Source organism: Pagrus major, chromosome 18 (genome assembly GCF_040436345.1).
Source record: "Pagrus major chromosome 18, Pma_NU_1.0".
Lineage (NCBI taxonomy): Eukaryota > Metazoa > Chordata > Actinopteri > Spariformes > Sparidae > Pagrus > Pagrus major.
In genome coordinates this window covers 21610982-21629292 of record NC_133232.1, presented here as the reverse complement: position 1 = coordinate 21629292, position 18311 = coordinate 21610982, and the positions used below count along the sequence as shown (strand labels likewise).

Genomic DNA, 18311 nt, shown 5'->3' with positions numbered 1-18311 from the left:
TTTAGCCTCACAGAGCTGCTAGCATGACTATAGCCTCTTTGATCATCATCACAGTGAGTTTAAGTGACATTTAACAGCCATAAAATGTCCCCAATCCTACACCTGGGCTCAAATGGTAAGAAGTTAACTCCCTTTGTACTCGTAGTATTGTATTTCAGACTAAATAATTCATGCTTTCATCAATATTCATGTAATGAAGCTAATACTTTCCGCTTTTGGTCTATTGATTGTAAAAATGTATGTTCCGGTGTTAAACGGGTGTTTAATTGATGTCTAACTGGCTAAATAGCAGCTCCTGGATTCTTTTATACGGTCTTTGACCTCAAGCTATTATTCTTCATTTGCGTTTAAAAGGACTCATAAACTGTTTATGTGCTCCTTTCACTATGACTTTCGCTCCTGAGCAGCAGGCTACAGTTGACTAGAAACTTTTCGCTTTTATGTATCAGAGGAGAGAAAACCAGCATGTACAGACTGTAAATACAAACAGTTTTTCTGATCCCCCCATCAGAATAGTTACTGGCAAGGAATTTATAGGGGGAAAAAGAAGAGCACAGCCCAGTAATTGCTGGCATTAAGTTAAAGAAGACAGTCAGCTTTATCACTGAGCCCAGCTGAGAAATTGTTTCCATATTATATTTCTGTGTTCCTATGTGCTGTTTTTTCCCGTCCTGCTCTGTGATTTATCAGGCCGAATGTGCATCTTTTCCCTAGCAAACACAGTCCCCATTTATAACTGAGCAGACAAGTCCCTTCTATTTGTAGTTATTAATCAGAGTTGACTGTAGCGGGCACGGCCACTGGAGCTCAGACTGATAGACTCTCAGTCAGAGAGGAAAAGCCTGTCACATCCTGCTGACATTACACAGATTTATGGAGCCCACATAGCCAGGCTACTCTCTATAAACAAATGCATTTGCCTGAAAAGAGTCGCTCTGAAAATGGATCATCGCTATGAATGCACATTTTTAAACACATGAGGACACAGCATTGCTAAGAGTGGAGGGGTGAGGACGAGTTTATGAGCATATTAAAGCCTGTGCATCTCTCCATGCTTCGGATGACATGTAGCTTGACTAATTAACTGATCAAACGCTAGTTATAATCCCCATCAGAGCTAGTTAAGTTAATCAGTTTATTACACACCAAGCCAGAACAATAAAAGACCACATGTAGTAGCTTGACCTTGCTGTGAGGGAAGCAGAATATTTTTAATCTGCAGCTTTGAACCAGACCGGTTCTATGTAGGCCTCTGTTAATGCTTTGATTTGTTTAGACTGTTTCTTTCCTGGGTCCGACGGCGCTGCTGTTGTTGTTGCAAGAGGCGAGTTTGGTGCAGCCACTAACCTCTTTCTGTCAGCACCAGCCCGCAGAGATTAGCTGTATGAGTGTCTCTTGTTTCCCAGTGGAGCCCCGGCCCCAGTCCATCACAGTCCCAGCTCTGGTCCAAGCCAGGAGGATGAGGGGTGGGAGACGAGTGAGGGTGGGAAAAAAGGGGGTTGAAGTCATAGAAAACTGTGGCCATGATTGCAGTAATCCTGTTATCTCTCTTGCTAAAGCTGGCCACTCTAGTGACCTGGAGACACAAATGTTAAGCTGCCTCTGTCTCTCTTCTCTCTTGCTCCTGCTCTTTTCACTCCTTCCCTGCTCTATCTCACTCTCTTTAGCCAGCCTCATTGAATGTCAGGGGGTGGTCTTGGCTCCGGCCGACTCTAAATTCACAGTCTTCACACACACCACAGGCTATCTCGAATTCCGTCAGAACAAAAGGGGTTTTTCTCCTGCAGCACTTGAACTTCTCGCCCATCTCATGCATCTTAATGCTTCCACAGTTGTCTGGGGTCAGGGTGTCCAGGAGAAACAGCTCTTCTTATCTACACTTGAATGGAAACGCAATTTAGCTCCAAGTTGATGATTAATATGTGATTTGATAAACTAATCCGAAACCTTGCATTGTTTTCCCCCAGAAAGAGTAAATAATACGGTCAAATTTAGCTTCTCATCCATTAGCTCGCTCACACCGTCATTTGTTAACAGGATAATGGGGCGTAAAGAGGGCCATTATTCTCTCAGTCCAGAACATATGCTGAAACCCTGCACAAAAACACACTAACACACACACCCACAGACACGACACACAAGCGAGACGGTGTCATTTGAAAGCGAGGACACGTGCACACTGTTGTGTATTTCCCCGTCAGGTAGCAGGAGTGCCATGTCCTAGACCCTGTTTGATCGTAATCCTGCCGTGTCAGCCTTGAACCTGACAAACTGCTAGACAGGCCAGTTAGTATTCATTCTAGAAGCTATATGTTGATAATAAGATAATTGGCATTCTGCGCTCTCTCTTGCTAGCAGGCCTATAGATTTGCTGCTATAGGTCAAAGACGCGATCAAAGTCCACAAGCCTCAATTTGCAATGCTAATAACCCCCAACACATAATTGTGCTCAAGAACTGTGGTAAATGAACCTCTTTGGAAGCCCTCTTAATGTGACTTTTTGTCTGTGTAAGAGACATAATAGCGGAGGGCTTTTAATTCTGCAGAGAATGCGCTGCCCCCTGTTATTAACTCATTAGACCTCGACGCTTTGATTCAGAGCCATTGTCTGACCTTCCCACTCCCAGTAAGTGGGCTGGGTAACATCACAAGGCTCCGGCGTGGCAGCACAGTGAGGAAAACACTGCATCCAGCCACATACAGTCAGATCACTGTACATCTTTAATGCTCTGTGGCGTTTGTGTGAGAGGGATAAACCAATACACATGCAGGAATGGAGATGGCTAATCACGGGGGGGGGCATAATATTCATGTTAACAAGAAGATAAGCACTAAGCAAACACGGAAATTAGCAATGCGCTGAGCAAACATTGAAATTCAATTCTCAAGCTCAACCCAAAAGTGCTCATTCAGTAAATCAGAGAGCACATCAAATATCAAAAGCAGGTAGAGATTCCAAATGGATAATTAACAGCTTCCTTTCCATTATAATTGGAATCAGTCGAGCCGTTTGTGGAAAAGGGGGCAGAAAATTGAATCAGTGTTGTGCAGATAGAAATTACTGCCATTCTCCACCTTAATTAGATGTCTTTGCTGAAATCAGACCATGGGCAACTATGCTGGCATGCAGCACCCAACATATGGCCACCATCTATACACACATCTCCCTCCTGGAGCCGTTGTCTTCGAGATGTCTGCTAGACTACGAGGTGTATTCCCGCTGCCTGTTTTTCCCTCTGCTGCCATCATGTTTCCCTCCTCGCACAGATTAAAAAAACATATCTTATTTCCAAGGTCTTTCCTCTTTGCTAATTTCAGAGGTCTGTCTTTTCTCTGTTGTAATATGCCGCTCTGATTGGAGTGCGAGGTAGCACATGTGAACGCCCGCTAAAGTATTGGATTCTTAGAGACTCGCTCAGCACAAAGCATCCAGCTCAAAACCAATTGATAGATCAGAGGAAAGAGCGGCAGATATTTTCATCCCATTCCAGATGGTCATTTGGATGGCAACAAATGGTCCACTGAGCAAGTCCCACAGAGATTAAAATATTAAGCATGCATTTACAAATCTCTCCTGGCACAAAAACAAAAATGAAATTAAGGAGATTCGCCATGCGAGAACAATGAGCAGTTGACTAATGGCTCGTTCGCTTACTTCATCACAGCCCAGGTAGCTAGTAGGCCGGGATGGCTGCGGCATTTGCATGCTAATGCGGTTGCTGGTAGCTGAGCGCGCTCACACTGAGGCAGGGATCAACCTTGTGGTGACATTAAAGCAGCGCTGTGGAAACAAGTCGGTCCAGCCCGCTGCGGCCACATGCGGGGACATTATCTTCCTGTCCTAAGATGTACTGTGCCCCTGCCTTGTGTGTGTGTGTGTGTGTGTGTGTGTGTGTGTGTGTGTGTGTGTGTGTGTGTGTGTGTGTGTGTGTGTGTGTGTGTGTGTGTGTGTGTGTGTGTGTGTGTGTGTGTGTGTGTGACCAAGCAAGTGTGTTTATGTGTGTGTCCTTCTGTATGAGTCAGATTTTCTTATGTTCCCACAATGATCTTTTGTATTTCTTTTAATTTGCGTGTTTGTACGTTTACTGTACAGTTTGGAAAAGGAAATTGTATACAAAGCGTAAAGGAAACCTGCACAGTTCTGGATTGTTTTGTGACTCTGATGTTAAATGTGTTTCCTCTTGCTTTCTTTCATCAGGAGGTGATGCAGATGGAGCGGCAGCTCGGGGGTCGGCTGATTGACGAGCCCCACGTCCTGCTTTTCAAAGACAGCTACCACAACCTGCGTCTGTCCATCCATGACATGCCCCAGGCGCACTGGAGGAGCAAGCTGCTAGCCGGCTACCAGGTGCGTTGGGCGGCCCCCCCGGGCTGCAGGGGCAGGGAGTCACTCCGGATCAGGGCGGTAGCACTGAGATGTAATACAAGTGCCGGGGTGAATCTGTCAAATTTGTGTACTGGCGGTTCGAGGGCTTTCTATTGTGTTTGTGTGGACGCTCAATTTAAAAACCGGCGTTGGCTCTGGTTATTTTAAATTAGCCATCGAGAGAAATTAAAGAAGAATGGAGTAAAGCGATGTTACTAATCAAAAGTTCCTCAGGAGCAACTTTTTATTGTTAATGAGGGTTCATGGTCCAGTCGTCTCTCTGGAAAGTTGTTTTAATTTTAGTTACTTCAGAGTTTTAATTAAGTATGTTTTGGTATTGCTTCAGTTGATCACTTTAAAGATTCACACAAAGGAGTGTTTCTCAGTCTATTACCGCAGGACTCCGCTGTCCAATAACCTTTCCGTTCTTGGCACTGTTTGCAACTTTAAGTCATTTGTTGGAGTCCAGGGGACCTTTGTAGGTGTATGTGCACGTACATGTAGTTGTATACGTGTGCATATGGGAGCTTGGGTTGTGTGCACTAACCCAGAGCTGCAAGCTGATTGATTACCCTGGCTGCCGCTCTCTCAAAGGGAGCTCCAATGAAATATAGAGCAGTATGTAAATATCTGGACCTTCTTGGAAGCTCTCCACCACCACCACTGCACTCCCCACACCTGCGTGGCCCACTGCACTGCAGCCCGGCAACAGAGACATGAGGGCTGTTCAAAGAGGAAGAGAAAATGTTCTGGCTGTAACTATGTAAGCACTGAGCACCAGGTCCCCAAAGAGAACACACGGGCTGTGCCAAGCAAGCAGCGGCAGCAACAATGCACCCAGAACAGAGGCTTATTCCTCTGGACTGTGCCTGTTCATTTGGAAGTGTTATTCCCCTCTCAGCAGTGCGGTCAAAAAAGGCCTTTAGTCTCCCAGGGGCCCCCGGGAAGACTTTTGTGCATTTCACCCGGTCCACCCTCCACCCCCCCGCCATCTGTCAGCCTGGGTAACAGTGCCACCGTTTGGTTGGCAGCATGTACTGCAGCCCCACTTCACACTCAAGTTCTTGTCAGCTGTTGAACCCAGGGTGAAGTGAGGAGTTAGTATGCCCTGTTTTTTTTTGTTTTTTTTCCAGTTACCTCTCTGCTTCTCGTGGGATATGCAAATGAGGCATGAATATGGAGCAACAGAGAGGAAGATGTAGAAATTGTCAGTCTTGAATAAATTCAAGCAAACACTCCCAGGTAGCTGTTTGCCAGACAGAAGCTGGGGCTGCACAGTGGTTCTACTCAAAGCTAATAAGCATACATGTATGTCTCTATGTACCATGATGTGTTTCAGATTCACAGCAGAGCTGTGACGTTTCTGCATCATTTGCAGCTCAGTACATACCTGCAAAGAGAGGCTGAAACATAAATGGATGAATTAAAAATGTTTTGGTTGTGTCATCTCTTAAAATATTATGTTCGATTGCCTCTGTGATCATCTCAGACAGCCTGACAAGCTATTAAGGCCCTTTAAAGGCACCGTTTGTCACATTATCACCCTTTAACTTACCTGATTGTTGTCAGTCTGCCGCCTCAGATATATTTAGCAACAGCTAAAGATGACAGCTTATGCCAGTGTAATTAATGATGATCTCGGTGTGTTCGAGGCAGGCGGTCCTGTTACGGCGTGTTTCAGACATGCAGGTTCCTTCTGTGCCGCTGCGTCACGGCTTGTGCGTGCTCTTTTTTTTTTTCTGCAGGAGATCCCGTTCTACCACATCTGGAATGGTTCCCAGCGGTACCTGCACTGCACGTTCACTCTGGAGCGGCTCAGCCTCAGCACCTGTGAGCTCACCTGCCAGCTGTGCGTGTGGCAGGTGGAGGGGGAGGGACAGAGCTTTGGCCTCGACTTTAACATTGCCAAGGTATTGCTCAGCTCCGAGCCAGTAATCACCATTATTCAGCATTTTTATACATCATAAAGTAACTGTTTTGTGCTGTGCTGAGAATTTTTTTTTTATTCCTACCAGGACACCAGAGCTGTTGACTCTGAGTTCCTGCTAATGGACAGTAACGCCACAGCTCTGGCAGGGCCCAGCGCGTTTCAGATCCCGTACCTCATCAGGCAGAAGATCTGCAGCAGCCTGGACGCCCCCTGTCCCAACGGAGCCGACTGGAGAATGCTAGCACAAAGACTTAAACTTGAGAGGTAAATACCAAGTGTACAATACCATAATACCTTATCTGATCACTGATCGTTGCCGCTGTAACAGGAAGCTCTTACAAAGAGAGTCAGTAGAGCCTCATTTATCCAAACCCCTCATGAACAGCAGCAGTACTTGAATGCAAATTGGTTTATATAAAGAACAATCAGTCACACTGATTGTGAAGTGTCAGACTAATGTTAGGTTAACATGCAACTGTGAAATTGTACTTGTAAAATCAGTGTTAAGTCAAGTGTTTCCCCCAAAGTTTAGGTAAACAAGGTTCTGCCTTCAGCAAACTAATCCCTTCTTTGACACAGCTAACATCATAGGATTAATGTGAACTTGATGGATACAGCTATCACTTGTGTAAGAAAACACAACCCCCCTCTTCCTGTTTTTTTTCCTCAGGAACAGGTAAGCAGCTTAAAGTCTGCAGCTAAACTTGTACCTGCTACATTCCGCTTAACAGTTGTAATTGGAAAGGCAGCGAGCGAGCTGCCCATCAGCGGCAGAAAAAGACGGAGTTGTTTTGGATCAGCGCCGAGCTCGCAGAGTGACTGTACTTTATCACGCGAGCACCTGTAACAGAGGGGAGCCAGGCATTGATCCCTTATCCTCCAATTTAATTTCTCCCTCGTAATGAAATCAAATAGGTACACTTAATTTGTCCAATCAACTTTATTTACCCCAATTAATCACAAATTGAATTGATGCACTACAGGTTTAACTAGCAATGTTTCGCTCAACATAATCAATTCTCATTTGGGCCTCAGGAAGGAACAACTGCTCCGTTGTTTGATCTGTCCTTAACAACATGTTTTCCTGAACGGCACCAGGCTCCTTGGCATTCTGTCATGCTGTTATTTCTGTGTTTGTTTCTGTGTGTGTAAAGTGTTCAGACCGAGCAGAACGGGACCAATCAATAAAACTTAAAATGCCAAGAACCTTTTTATTTGATCGTTCTCTCCTAAGACTGTGTGAACGGCTGCGTCTGAGCCATACAAGATAAGCTCGTGTTTCACACAGCGAGGTGAGTAAGCGGGGCTGACACGTCGGACGCTAAGCTCTGTCTTTTTTTAATCTGAATAATGACACAGAGGTTTGTTCTCAGACAATTTTTGTGTCCACCACTTCGCTTTGTTGTGCTCTCCCGACGCAGAGGGGAGGCTGTGTGAGCTATAAAATCCAATTGACTCAATATAGCAGAGTGACACTGTGTTCTCAGTGCTTGTGTACTGCCACAGCAGCCACGTTTATAACCATCACAGAACGCTTCACTGGGCAGACAGAAGATACGGGGACGTAACGTCCTCCGTCTGACCTTTCTCAAGGTGAAAAGGACTTTTGAGCTTCCTGTCTCCTGGCACAAAAACCACACGCACAACACAATCCCTCTTTTTGAATGTCGTGTGTGCTCTACATAACAGTTAAGACCCCAGACATTTAGAGAACAGAAAAAGGCCATTAAATCAAACAAGCGTGTTCGGGTACAGCGGGGATCAGGTCCCACTCAACATCAAATATACAGCTGGCCGGGGCCACTGCTTTGTTGTCATTGATTGGGTTTGATCGTAAAGGTTCTGCTCCTAAAATGGAAAAGGTCACTTCCGACTTAACTGTGAAAGTCCATATAGGATTTACTATATGTGGGATTTAGGGCCAATTTCTACATCAAATAAAGGGAGAATGAGGCTTATGCTGTTAAGCTTCAAATGAAAATTGCCAGAGATTGTGTGTTTGATGGCAGTTTCAAGAGCGACACCATGTTCTTACACCTTTTATCATTTTTTTACTTAATGCTCCAACACAGCATATCTGGATGTAGCAATATAACACAATAAATTTGACATTGACGGAGTTACAAGGAAGCAGCAGCACAATAAAAATCCGGCTGAAAAGCTTTCCCTTTGACTCTGTTGGTGTACAGCAAATGAGAGAGTGTCTGTTTTGATGTGTGCACACGGCTTGATTTAATAAAAATGTCTCACTGTCCCTTCACTGTTATCTCTGTGCTTCCCTCTCTGCAGACACATGAGTTTCTTTGCATCCAAAGCGAGCCCAACCTCTGTGATCCTGGACCTGTGGGAGGCACAGCATTTCCACAGCGGCAACATCAACCAGCTGGCCACGGTCATGGCCGACATCGGCAAACAGGAAGCCATGATATTCCTGGTCTCTGATGGCGAGTGCTAACCCAGAAAACGGGGGAGAGACTGGTGCAGAGGAAAAGTACAGAACACAACAACAACAACACACACAAAAAAAAACAACAACAATAACTGGAGCAGGAATCGAAGAGCAGAGCTGCCCCCAATGTCCCTCTTCTTCACTTCAGAAGATAGTAAATGGTTTATGTTTCCCATCGAACACAGTAAAAATCAGACCAAATGAGGGAAAAGGGAAGCGTGTTGGGAAATGTGTCCATGAACTGAGTAAAGAAAATACCCTTTATTTTCCATCAAAGATTGAAGTTAGTCCACACCATGGCTCTACTTTAAAGATTAATTCATGCCTTTTATATAAATAGCCCATTTATGGCTAATAAGGAGCAATATGCAAACGTAATGCTATGACTAATGGCCGATATTTGAAATTCAACGAATCATATAAAAAAATTATTTACATCTTAAATAAAACGGGATGTGACAGAAGGTGCCAGTCATTTCAGGTTCAAGAGAACAGGCGACATATGCAAATGGCCGGTTTGTTATGACATCATCTCCGACACTGAGCACACGTTCAACAAGGTCATCAGGGTCTGCGAGCGTCCACTCCCGTCCACCCCCAAACCTAGTGACACTCCTCACATGTTCGTCTCATATGTTTCCGTTTCCTACAACACACACACACACACATAGACGGCTTGTAGCACATCCTGGACTTGCAGGTTTTTAAAATAGATTGTATGTCAGAGGCCCAAAACACCCCGTCTCATCTTGTTTGTGTGTGTTTTTCTTAGTCCAGCCGGTATCACTACTGTGAATGTAACATCTTGACATCTTGATTCAGCGAGACGCTTCGCAGCTTTCCTGCTTCTAAATCGATATATGTGGAGTTTGGGTGCTTTGAAGTTTTTCGAGGGAGGAGTGAGTAATATCTTCACTAAAAGTCATATTACAGAAGCCATTTCTATGGAAAGCCTGTGATTTTGATTGGTTTATTTCACGTCTCGCATTAGCCCAATCACTCATCTCGGGGGTTTTTCTGTTTTCCACAGCTAATGAAGGAGCCATAGGGCCGAAAGGCGTTCCAGCTGCACACATGTGAACATTGAATGTCGTCAAAACTTATTTCTAAAATGACATTTTTCCTCCCAATTACCTTAATTCTGTAACAGAGAGGAAGTTAAACATAAAAGCACGGCCAAAAGGGTTATTATCCCATATGAATAATGCAGAGCACTTTCCCACAGAAGATCTGACAACAAATTCTTTTACTCATGTTGAAAGGGTAGCTGCGCTGCTTTGTTTTTATAATTCATAAAGCAATGTTGGTGGGAATTCTATATTTGCTGTGTGGCAAACAGTATTTCCACATCAGAGAAACGCCTGTCTCTCAGAGAAAGTTAAAGAGTGGCTTATACATAATGTCACGCCTCTGCTCACAAAAGATGCTTTGAAAGGGTTTTTTTATGTTTTTATTTCTGGCCAGGACGGCAAAAATGATCCAGCAAATTCATGCAACAAATCACAAACTGCAACTACGCACTTGCTTATCATATTTTGCTACTTTGCATTAATTTACACAGTTTTTAATATTAATGGATGTGTCAGGTCAGGCAACATGAAATACACAGTATCTTTAAAGTCCAGTGGTTCAGTAATTATTCTTTAGGAAAAAGTGAGCAATCCCAAACTAGCCATAGTTCTCTCTCCGTCTGCCTCAGGGTTGCATGTGAAGTTGTCTGTTAACGTTGCAAAGAGAGCCCCCCTTTCATTCAAACAGCTAGCACCGTCCCATCCTACCAGCTCCCGTGGCTTCAACCTTTAACACGAACAGGAGCCTTTTTTATGATTGTCAGATATTTGGAATGTACATTTATGTTTCCTTGTAGTGGGGGAAAAGTTTGTCTCTCTTTTTGTTTCTTTAAGTCTTAGAAGTGACTTTGTATTTGTGAGGCATCTCGGCACACCTTTTTCATCCTACGAAACACGCCTCCTCTTAACCCAAACAAGTTTCTACAATCCCCCCGATCCATTTGATGTAGAGATGCCCTGAAATCAAAATTTGACCCTTTTTTTATTCAATTTAAGAAAACGGATCGAGCCCCTTTTCGAACAAATCGGCGATATCACCTTAAATAAATCTTTTCATGTTGAAGTGGATCATCGTCACATGTAATATGTAAATACTTTTTCTATACCAGCCGTGTGCTGTCACTTTGCATATTGTATATCAGCAGAATTGGTAACCAAAGTTTTATGATTATCATTTGAGGCCACTACATCCTCATATTGTATCCATTCAATATTGTTTGAGCGTTGTTTTACTTGCAGCTAGTATAGAACAAGTCAGAGTTGCTGTCACTTCTACTGCGGACTTCAAGTCCAAATCGTTTCTTTATCCCATGTCCTCGCTTTTGTCTTTGAGGCAAGTTTAATGCTGTCTGTTTGAGCGGTAACATGTGTCGGTTTATTTTATCACTTTGTAAAGAAATGTAAATTATATTTTAATATGAAGCCAAAAAAAGACACTTAACTGGCGCAGCATTTGTCAAGTCTAAACCGTGACGTGTTTGCCTATATACTGTTCTTTGGCGATCTAGCAGTGACGACTTTTTGCAGTGTTAAGGGTTTAGAGACTGTTTTACAGGAAGTTTCTATACATATTTTGTTCGTCCTTACTCTGCATATGTCTACCTGATTATTTCTCTAACTGTAAGCATTTAAACACGAGGTGGAAACGGTCACTAACGCTTAGTGAGTCACTACACTGGGACTGCGTGGAGGCTAAGTGGAGAAAGAGGACATCAGTTCTTCGAGCCAGTGTTAACGCAGCATGTTTTTCGATGAGCCATGGCAGTTGTACAGTCAGACTGTGTGTGAGAAACTCTATCACCCCCGTCATTGTCTCGGATGTGTTGTCTAAGCACATTTCAGTAATGTAATTCACCAGCCGCCAGGATGTTGAGCATCTATCTTCATATCTAACTTGTCCAACAAATCTAACAAATCTGCAATTACTGTGTGTGTGTGTGATAAATACAGTTCCCTTCATGATGTGATCTGGGCCTGATAGTTGTGTGAAAGACAGTCAATGACATAAATGCTTCGTTCAAGGGTTTATAAGTTTGACCCCTAGTTACGGGGGCAAAATTGTTACATTCACATCTGTACTTTCTGTGTCACTCATTGCTATTCAGTGTCAAGGACGTCAGTGTGAGTGTGTGTGTGTGTCTGTCCGTGTGAGAGAATGAGTGAGACTGGGTGTGTGCATACCTCCCCGTCACTCTGACTGAACTGTTTTCTTTTTGAACTATGAACAATAGACTTCTGTACTTGTGAATGGTTTTTCTATTTAGTTCCTTGATTCAATGTTCCTTGCCTTTCTGCAAGTCAAAAATGCTGTATTTATTACATGCCACAGCGCTTATGCAATTGTATAATCCTTTTTTTGTTTTGTTCGGTTTTTTTAACCTCTTGTGTTCCTTATCGTCAATGTAAATTGTTGTCAAAACTTTTGTGGCAATGGAAAAACTTCTGCTAAGGGAGATTTTCTGTACTTTTTTGGACAATGATATGGATTTGTGGGTAGAATTTTGGAAATTCGTTTCTAAGTGCTTTCAAGTATTTACTTGGCCTTATGTATATATATATCTATGACATTTCAGAAAGGTATGTATAGTAATTCAACCTGAAATTGTTGTAAATAAATTATATATTGTTAAATGAAGGACTGGATCTTTTTACTTGATAATTAAATTGTGTTGCTCATCAATTCATTTTAAAAGGGACTACCAAATGTTACAAGTCAAGCTTTAAAAAGTATTAAGTTTAAAAGAATAGTTTTATATTTTGGAAAATACAAGTAATCACTTTTTTGGTGTCAACACAGTGAGCATAGCATAAAGACCAAAAGCTAGTGTGTCAAACTGCTAGCTGGCTCTTGTGTAACAATTTGATGCAATTCAAACGTATTAATCGCTTTCTTATTGGTCATATGTGAGCGGGATGTGACGTGAAAATTAAACGATTGGCTAAGTTGTTTAATGACTGTGGGAGGACTGTGGATTTCTTAGTGAAGGACTTCTTCAGTTGACTGAATGCACGTTTCTTGAGTGCCTCGTCTCAGTGCTTCTCTCCACTCCGCTACGGTAGCTGATGTTAGTTTAAAGATGGAGCCTGCTAACATAAACTACAGCTGGCTTCTAGCATAAAACACAGTTTCACAGAGACCCTTTAAAGTAAAAATAAATAATTAAATAAAAATAGCACCTTTAAAGCTCACTAAATAGCTCATCATATCTTATTTGGTAGTTTAATTTGTAGATGCAGAGGCCTATAAATGACAATTTGTGATTCTGGAGGTAGTTACTGAGAGCAACTATCTCTTGATGAACAACAGTTTAAATTCCACCCAGCACAACTATGCAGCATCTCTGCTGGTTGCCTGGCAACATCACATTGACAAAAAGGTAAAATATTGAATGAATTGTCTTTGTATGGTTTTCAACTGAGCAAAATATCTTGTTCATGTTTTTTTGGAATTGGGGTTGCACTCCTTCCCATACCAGTTAGTAGATACTTTTAGTCTCAGGATGATGACCGTGAAAACATGGTGTCGACGAGAACAATTTAACATCGCTTACATGAAACATGAGTAAAATAACAATTAAGATGACTTTCATGATTTAAATGGAAATTGCGAAACTATTCATTTCTACATCCAGAACAGGGATTTACTCAGGTCTTTGTTGCAGCAGCTGTTTGTGTAAAGCTTGATTTTTAGTAGTTATTGCACTAACAACAAAATCTTAGAAAGCCCATTATCCTGTTGTTGGGGAGCAGGTGTTGGTGAGAACAGAGACAACAAAAACAGTCAAGAGAAAATCTTACAGATGGGTTCACCTCAGAAACACTTCAGCCCAGTGATCCACCGCGGCGCATGGCATTACAGATTAATTTTATTTGAAACATCCAGCAGCTATAAAAAAAAACAACACTTACAGGCCCATTCTGAAGCAATATAAATACATATTCAACCATGGCTTGAAAGTACTCGAAGGAACAATCACAACATCTTAGAAACGCGAGGGACAAAATCATCGTATGAGATTTTTCTGACATTAAAATGACCAATGAATTAATTTTTCAAAGCTTTGACGTGCGAAACATTTAAAAACAATAATTGCACTCTGTCACCCACATCTGTGACTATTAAAAAATCAATTAAGAATTATTACATGACTCCAAATTACAGTTATTAACTGCAGTGTGTGCTCTGACATGCCGGAGTCAAAGTGGTAAGTAAGCAGTTAGTGCTTCTGTTGAGAGGTGCAGGGGTCCGGTCAGGCAGAAATGGGACACCCCCCTTTCTGCTTGACTGGACCCCCATTAAGTTAACAGGCACTGCAGTGAGAGTCGGTGAGTGGGCCGGGGTCCTGAATGGGGCCACCACTTCTCTACACTTAGTGCAGGAGTGGTGGCAGATCATTAATGCAATATGTGAGATTATTAGGGGCTAAGTGACTCCTCCAAGTTGGAAGACACTGACTTGATCTCACTTCAGACTGAACGAGGAGGAGATTAGTAGAGTGGTGAGAATTTAGTCACTAACGGCTACAGTTAGATCTAGATGATGAACGGCAGCTGCAGCTTAACTGTCCAATCTATAAATGACTTGTAAGTCAACAAGTTAGTGATGGCATGAAATAATTCCTTGACTACTTCCAGTTATACAACACAGCATTTGGTTTTACAGACAGTAACATTTGAACTGTTCTAACAGCACAGTGGAGTAACAGTACATGAAGCTAAGGCTAAAGGAACAGTTTGCTCTAAAATCAAAAACACATTTTATCTCTCATCTGTAGTGCTCTTTATCCATCTAGATTGTTTTGGTGTGAGTTGCGGAGTTTTGCAGATGCTGACTGATGGAACAAGATAATCCAGACATTTTGCTAACACTTTAAAGTAGGAACCATTTTCTTTTCGTATCACCACGCAGAAGAAAGCGTGCATCTACTCAAGGTCAAGAGGCTTGTGCTCTTGACAACTAGCCTCTCATCCATGTGAAGATGTACACTTCCTTCTGCATGGTGACACGGAAAGAAAATGGTCCCTACATGAAGCTGCTCACAGTAATGATTATATACTACATGATTTTGATAAAAGGTTTCTACCATCAACCCAATGCTTATTTTCATCCTCCATGTTTCAGCCTCATATGGCGTCAACTCAGAAACTCATGTACCAAAATTTTCTCAGACTTTCCAAGTTGTTGAGAGGGCACTGACATGTACTCCTCCAGTAGAAGATACATTTTTCTGATAATTCCGAAGCACTGCAAGGTTTGTGGATTATCTTGAGTAACCAGGTCGTGATTTCTGGAAAGAAACACTGCTGTTGACTTTTCCAAATGTATTATTTTGACACCGTCAGCCCCACAAACCAAGTCGTATTATATTCAAAAGAAGGCAGACATCTCCAAAACTCTGCAACTCACACCAAAACAATCTGGATGGATAAAAAGCACGACAGGTGAGAGCGAAAACATGTATGTTGATTTTGGGGGTGAACTGTTCCTTTAGGCCTCAAACATGAAAACAAAGTCTGCAGGATAGACAAAAGACAGAGTTTTAACTATGTGTGTGGTTGGCAAAGACAAGATGTAAAATGTGAACGAGTGTGCCGGAGGGCGGAGTGGGGTAAAGAGAGGGAGAGAGAGAGAAGCGCAACTTTCCTCTGAAGATGAAGCTCGCTCGCTCGCTCACACAGGAGCAAAGGCATGGCCTTTGCACAGAGGCTTATCCTTCTTGGAGTAGAAAGTCTTCCCCTCCAGGTTGATTTGGCAGAGCTTTAAAGATGAAAGGAGACAGACACAGAGGCAGTCAGATTTGGGAAACCAGGCCAGAGTTGATATCGCACCAATGTGAATTTACACAGTTTTCTACTGGCCAGAGCAGGCACGTGTTATTTACTCAACTGCATTTACTTTCAGTTTTCTTCACATAGTGCAAAGGGAGATGGAGAGAGTGATAGACTGCAGGTGACAGGGTGAAAGAGACAGAGGGGGGAAAACTCGAGGTCCAAAGATTGAGGCAGATTTTTCAGGTGGCATTGTGCTGGGACAGCCAGAAGAGACGGGGCAGAGAGAGCCCCACGGGGAGCTGTATCAATCAAAATGACTTACAGCACAGACGAAGCACGTATCGTGCCAGCTGTAGCCCAAGGCCTCCAGAAACCGATCGCCGGCATCAATCTTAAAGTCACAGCCGTGGCATTTGGTGCCAAACATCTTCTCATAGTCTGCAGAGAGAGAAAGGTGATGAGAGGAGAGGTGGTGGGCGGTAGAGATACGTGAGATAACCGTCAGAATAACAACAAAATGAACTCCGAAGCGCTTTTATCAGCTTCGAGATAGGGTCAAGCATCCTCCATGGCCTCCACATCACCATATGTAAACATCACTTTACCTTTATAGGATGTTCTGGAGCCGTGAGTGTGAAATAGGTTTCCACCTCTTTCATCTTTTAAAGTAGTGGAGGCTTTTACTCCTGAATAGAAGTAATATCCCACCACACACACACACACACTTAAGGACTTGAATGACAGCAATAAAGATGTATGAAGCGGTTTTGAAGCCAAACGTTGGCTCACATTTGATACCTTGCCGTTTGCGTTATTTTGTCCAGCCACTGTACATTAGTGCCTTTCCAGAGTGCGAGGGACGGATTAGGATGAGGGGAAATTGCTCCAGATACTTAACTGGATTTGCCAGTCTCTTTCATCACAGTGACTCTGGGGAAAGTGTCAGGTTATAATGCTGCTTCTCGAGAGTGAGTGGGTGAGAGCCGCACAATCCCTGAAAGATGCTGAGGCAGCACAATGTTTATCAGAGCTAAAGGCATTATTCAGAGTATGAGTGCTCAGGTTGTGGCTTCGCCTCTGATAAAGCAGCGATCCACGTCAGAAGCCTCGGCAGCAAGAGAGAAACACGCTGCCCCGCTAAATCATTTACAGCATAATAGAAGAGCGTACACCATTCATAAAATCCAATAGAGAAATGTATGAAGTAAACTGGAGCTAAATAGATTACAGCAGATGAAAACATCACACTCTATGATTGACTGTGGTACGCAGGAAGAGATTCATGAAGTGCCAAAGCCCACAGCAATAATACAACAATGCAATGTTTTACAAATAGCTTGATGAAAAAAATCTGAAAATGATTCAAGCAAAACTGGAGAGGGGACGCCCCGCAGTGAGCTATTTCTCCCCAAAAGAAACAACTTTATCATAAAATGCACTCAGCAAGACCTCTGAATCACACAGTTCGGGCTGCGCTTCGCTGTTTTTGCACCGCAGCTTCTGTTGCGTACCCTGAACTGCACTGTACTTAGCTATGGCATCCATTTGAAGTAAGAAGATTTCACATCTTTGAGCACATAAGCTCGATCATGATGTCAGCTCCCCCTCTGTTCGTGCAGCCCAGTGCAGATTTACGATAAACGAGTCAGACTTGATCTGTGTGTAAAGTTACAGGGGGTCTTACATGGGCTGAGATGCTCTCCCTTGGCACTGGATCTAATCAAGCTGCACACTGAGGATTTTCAGCATACTTTTTTCTTTTGCCAGTGTTTCATATTTTCTGCTTAGGCATTACTTTTAAATACTGCCTGCCTTTACCTCAGGTTTAGGGATGCATTTTCTATCGAGACGAGGGTTTTCTGAGGATGTCCCCGTCGCCAGCCGAGAGCGTCTTTCTTCAATTCTTCTCCTAGAAACCACATTAATATGATGTTTCCCTTTGTTTCCAGCAGAGGATTTTTCACCATGGAGACTCCTTCATCTCTTTTATGAAGCCTCAATAATGTGTGGCGGGAGACGTTGTGTTATTATCTAACGAAAGAAAGACTGACAAACTAAACCTTCACAAAAGGTTATTAATTACTGTTACAATAACCTGACGGAACGACGAAAAAGCTGTATTTCTTCAGAATCCTTTCTATCAATTCTGTGATGATTTTAAACTGTTAAAAAAAGAACGTTTATCTTGAGAATGGTCAAGTTGGGGAGTATAATGTGTGTTGACTGCAACAGTTTTACCTTTCTCACAGTAGGGTTCGCCCTCCTCCATGTAAAAGGCTTGGTTCCTGATGGGAGTCTTGCAGGCTGCACACTTGAAACACTGAACATGGTAGGTCATCTTCAGGGCATGCATGATTTCCTGATAAAAGGGACAGAAAAGTAAAAATACTTTTTATTTTTTTATTTTCTGGTTGGCTGGTGTTGCTGTTTTAAAGAGAAAGCACAGAACTCCAGAAGCCGGACTCAAGCGTAAAATGTGTCTCCTTCCATGTTGGTGGTTTGACACGAGCTCTCACCCCTGTGATCTTCTTTTTGCACTTGTTGCAGTTTGGAGCGTATCTATTATCGTGGCACTTGGTGCAGTAGACGGACCCTCTCTCCTCGAAGAAGCCGCCCTCATCCAGGACCGCCTTACACTGCGAACACGTAAACTCCTCCGGGTGCCAAGAGCGTCCCAGCGCCACCAGATACCGACCCCTGGAACACACACACACACGCACACAC

General features: G+C 43.0%; 2 protein-coding genes across 5 annotated transcripts in view; one reads left to right on the top strand and one right to left on the bottom strand.

Annotated features, from left to right (window-relative positions):
* Window positions 1-12450, top strand: part of unc5a (unc-5 netrin receptor A) — a 140668-nt gene extending 128218 nt beyond the window's left edge. For all 4 annotated transcript variants that reach the window (XM_073486816.1, XM_073486815.1, XM_073486814.1 and 1 more), the window contains 4 exons: window positions 4199-4348; window positions 6112-6276; window positions 6382-6560; window positions 8586-12450. In XM_073486816.1, the coding sequence (XP_073342917.1) occupies window positions 4199-4348; window positions 6112-6276; window positions 6382-6560; window positions 8586-8751 (660 nt within the window). In that variant the 3' untranslated portion in view covers window positions 8752-12450. The remainder of the gene's footprint in view (window positions 1-4198; window positions 4349-6111; window positions 6277-6381; window positions 6561-8585) is intronic.
* A 1213-nt stretch (window positions 12451-13663) lies between these two features.
* Window positions 13664-18311, bottom strand: part of pdlim7 (PDZ and LIM domain 7) — a 35562-nt gene continuing 30914 nt past the window's right edge. The window contains exons 8-11 of the mRNA XM_073486852.1: window positions 18104-18284; window positions 17826-17946; window positions 15910-16025; window positions 13664-15573 (exon numbers count right to left, since the gene is read on the bottom strand). Coding sequence (XP_073342953.1) covers window positions 15487-15573; window positions 15910-16025; window positions 17826-17946; window positions 18104-18284 — 505 coding nt within the window. The 3' untranslated portion in view covers window positions 13664-15486. The remainder of the gene's footprint in view (window positions 15574-15909; window positions 16026-17825; window positions 17947-18103; window positions 18285-18311) is intronic.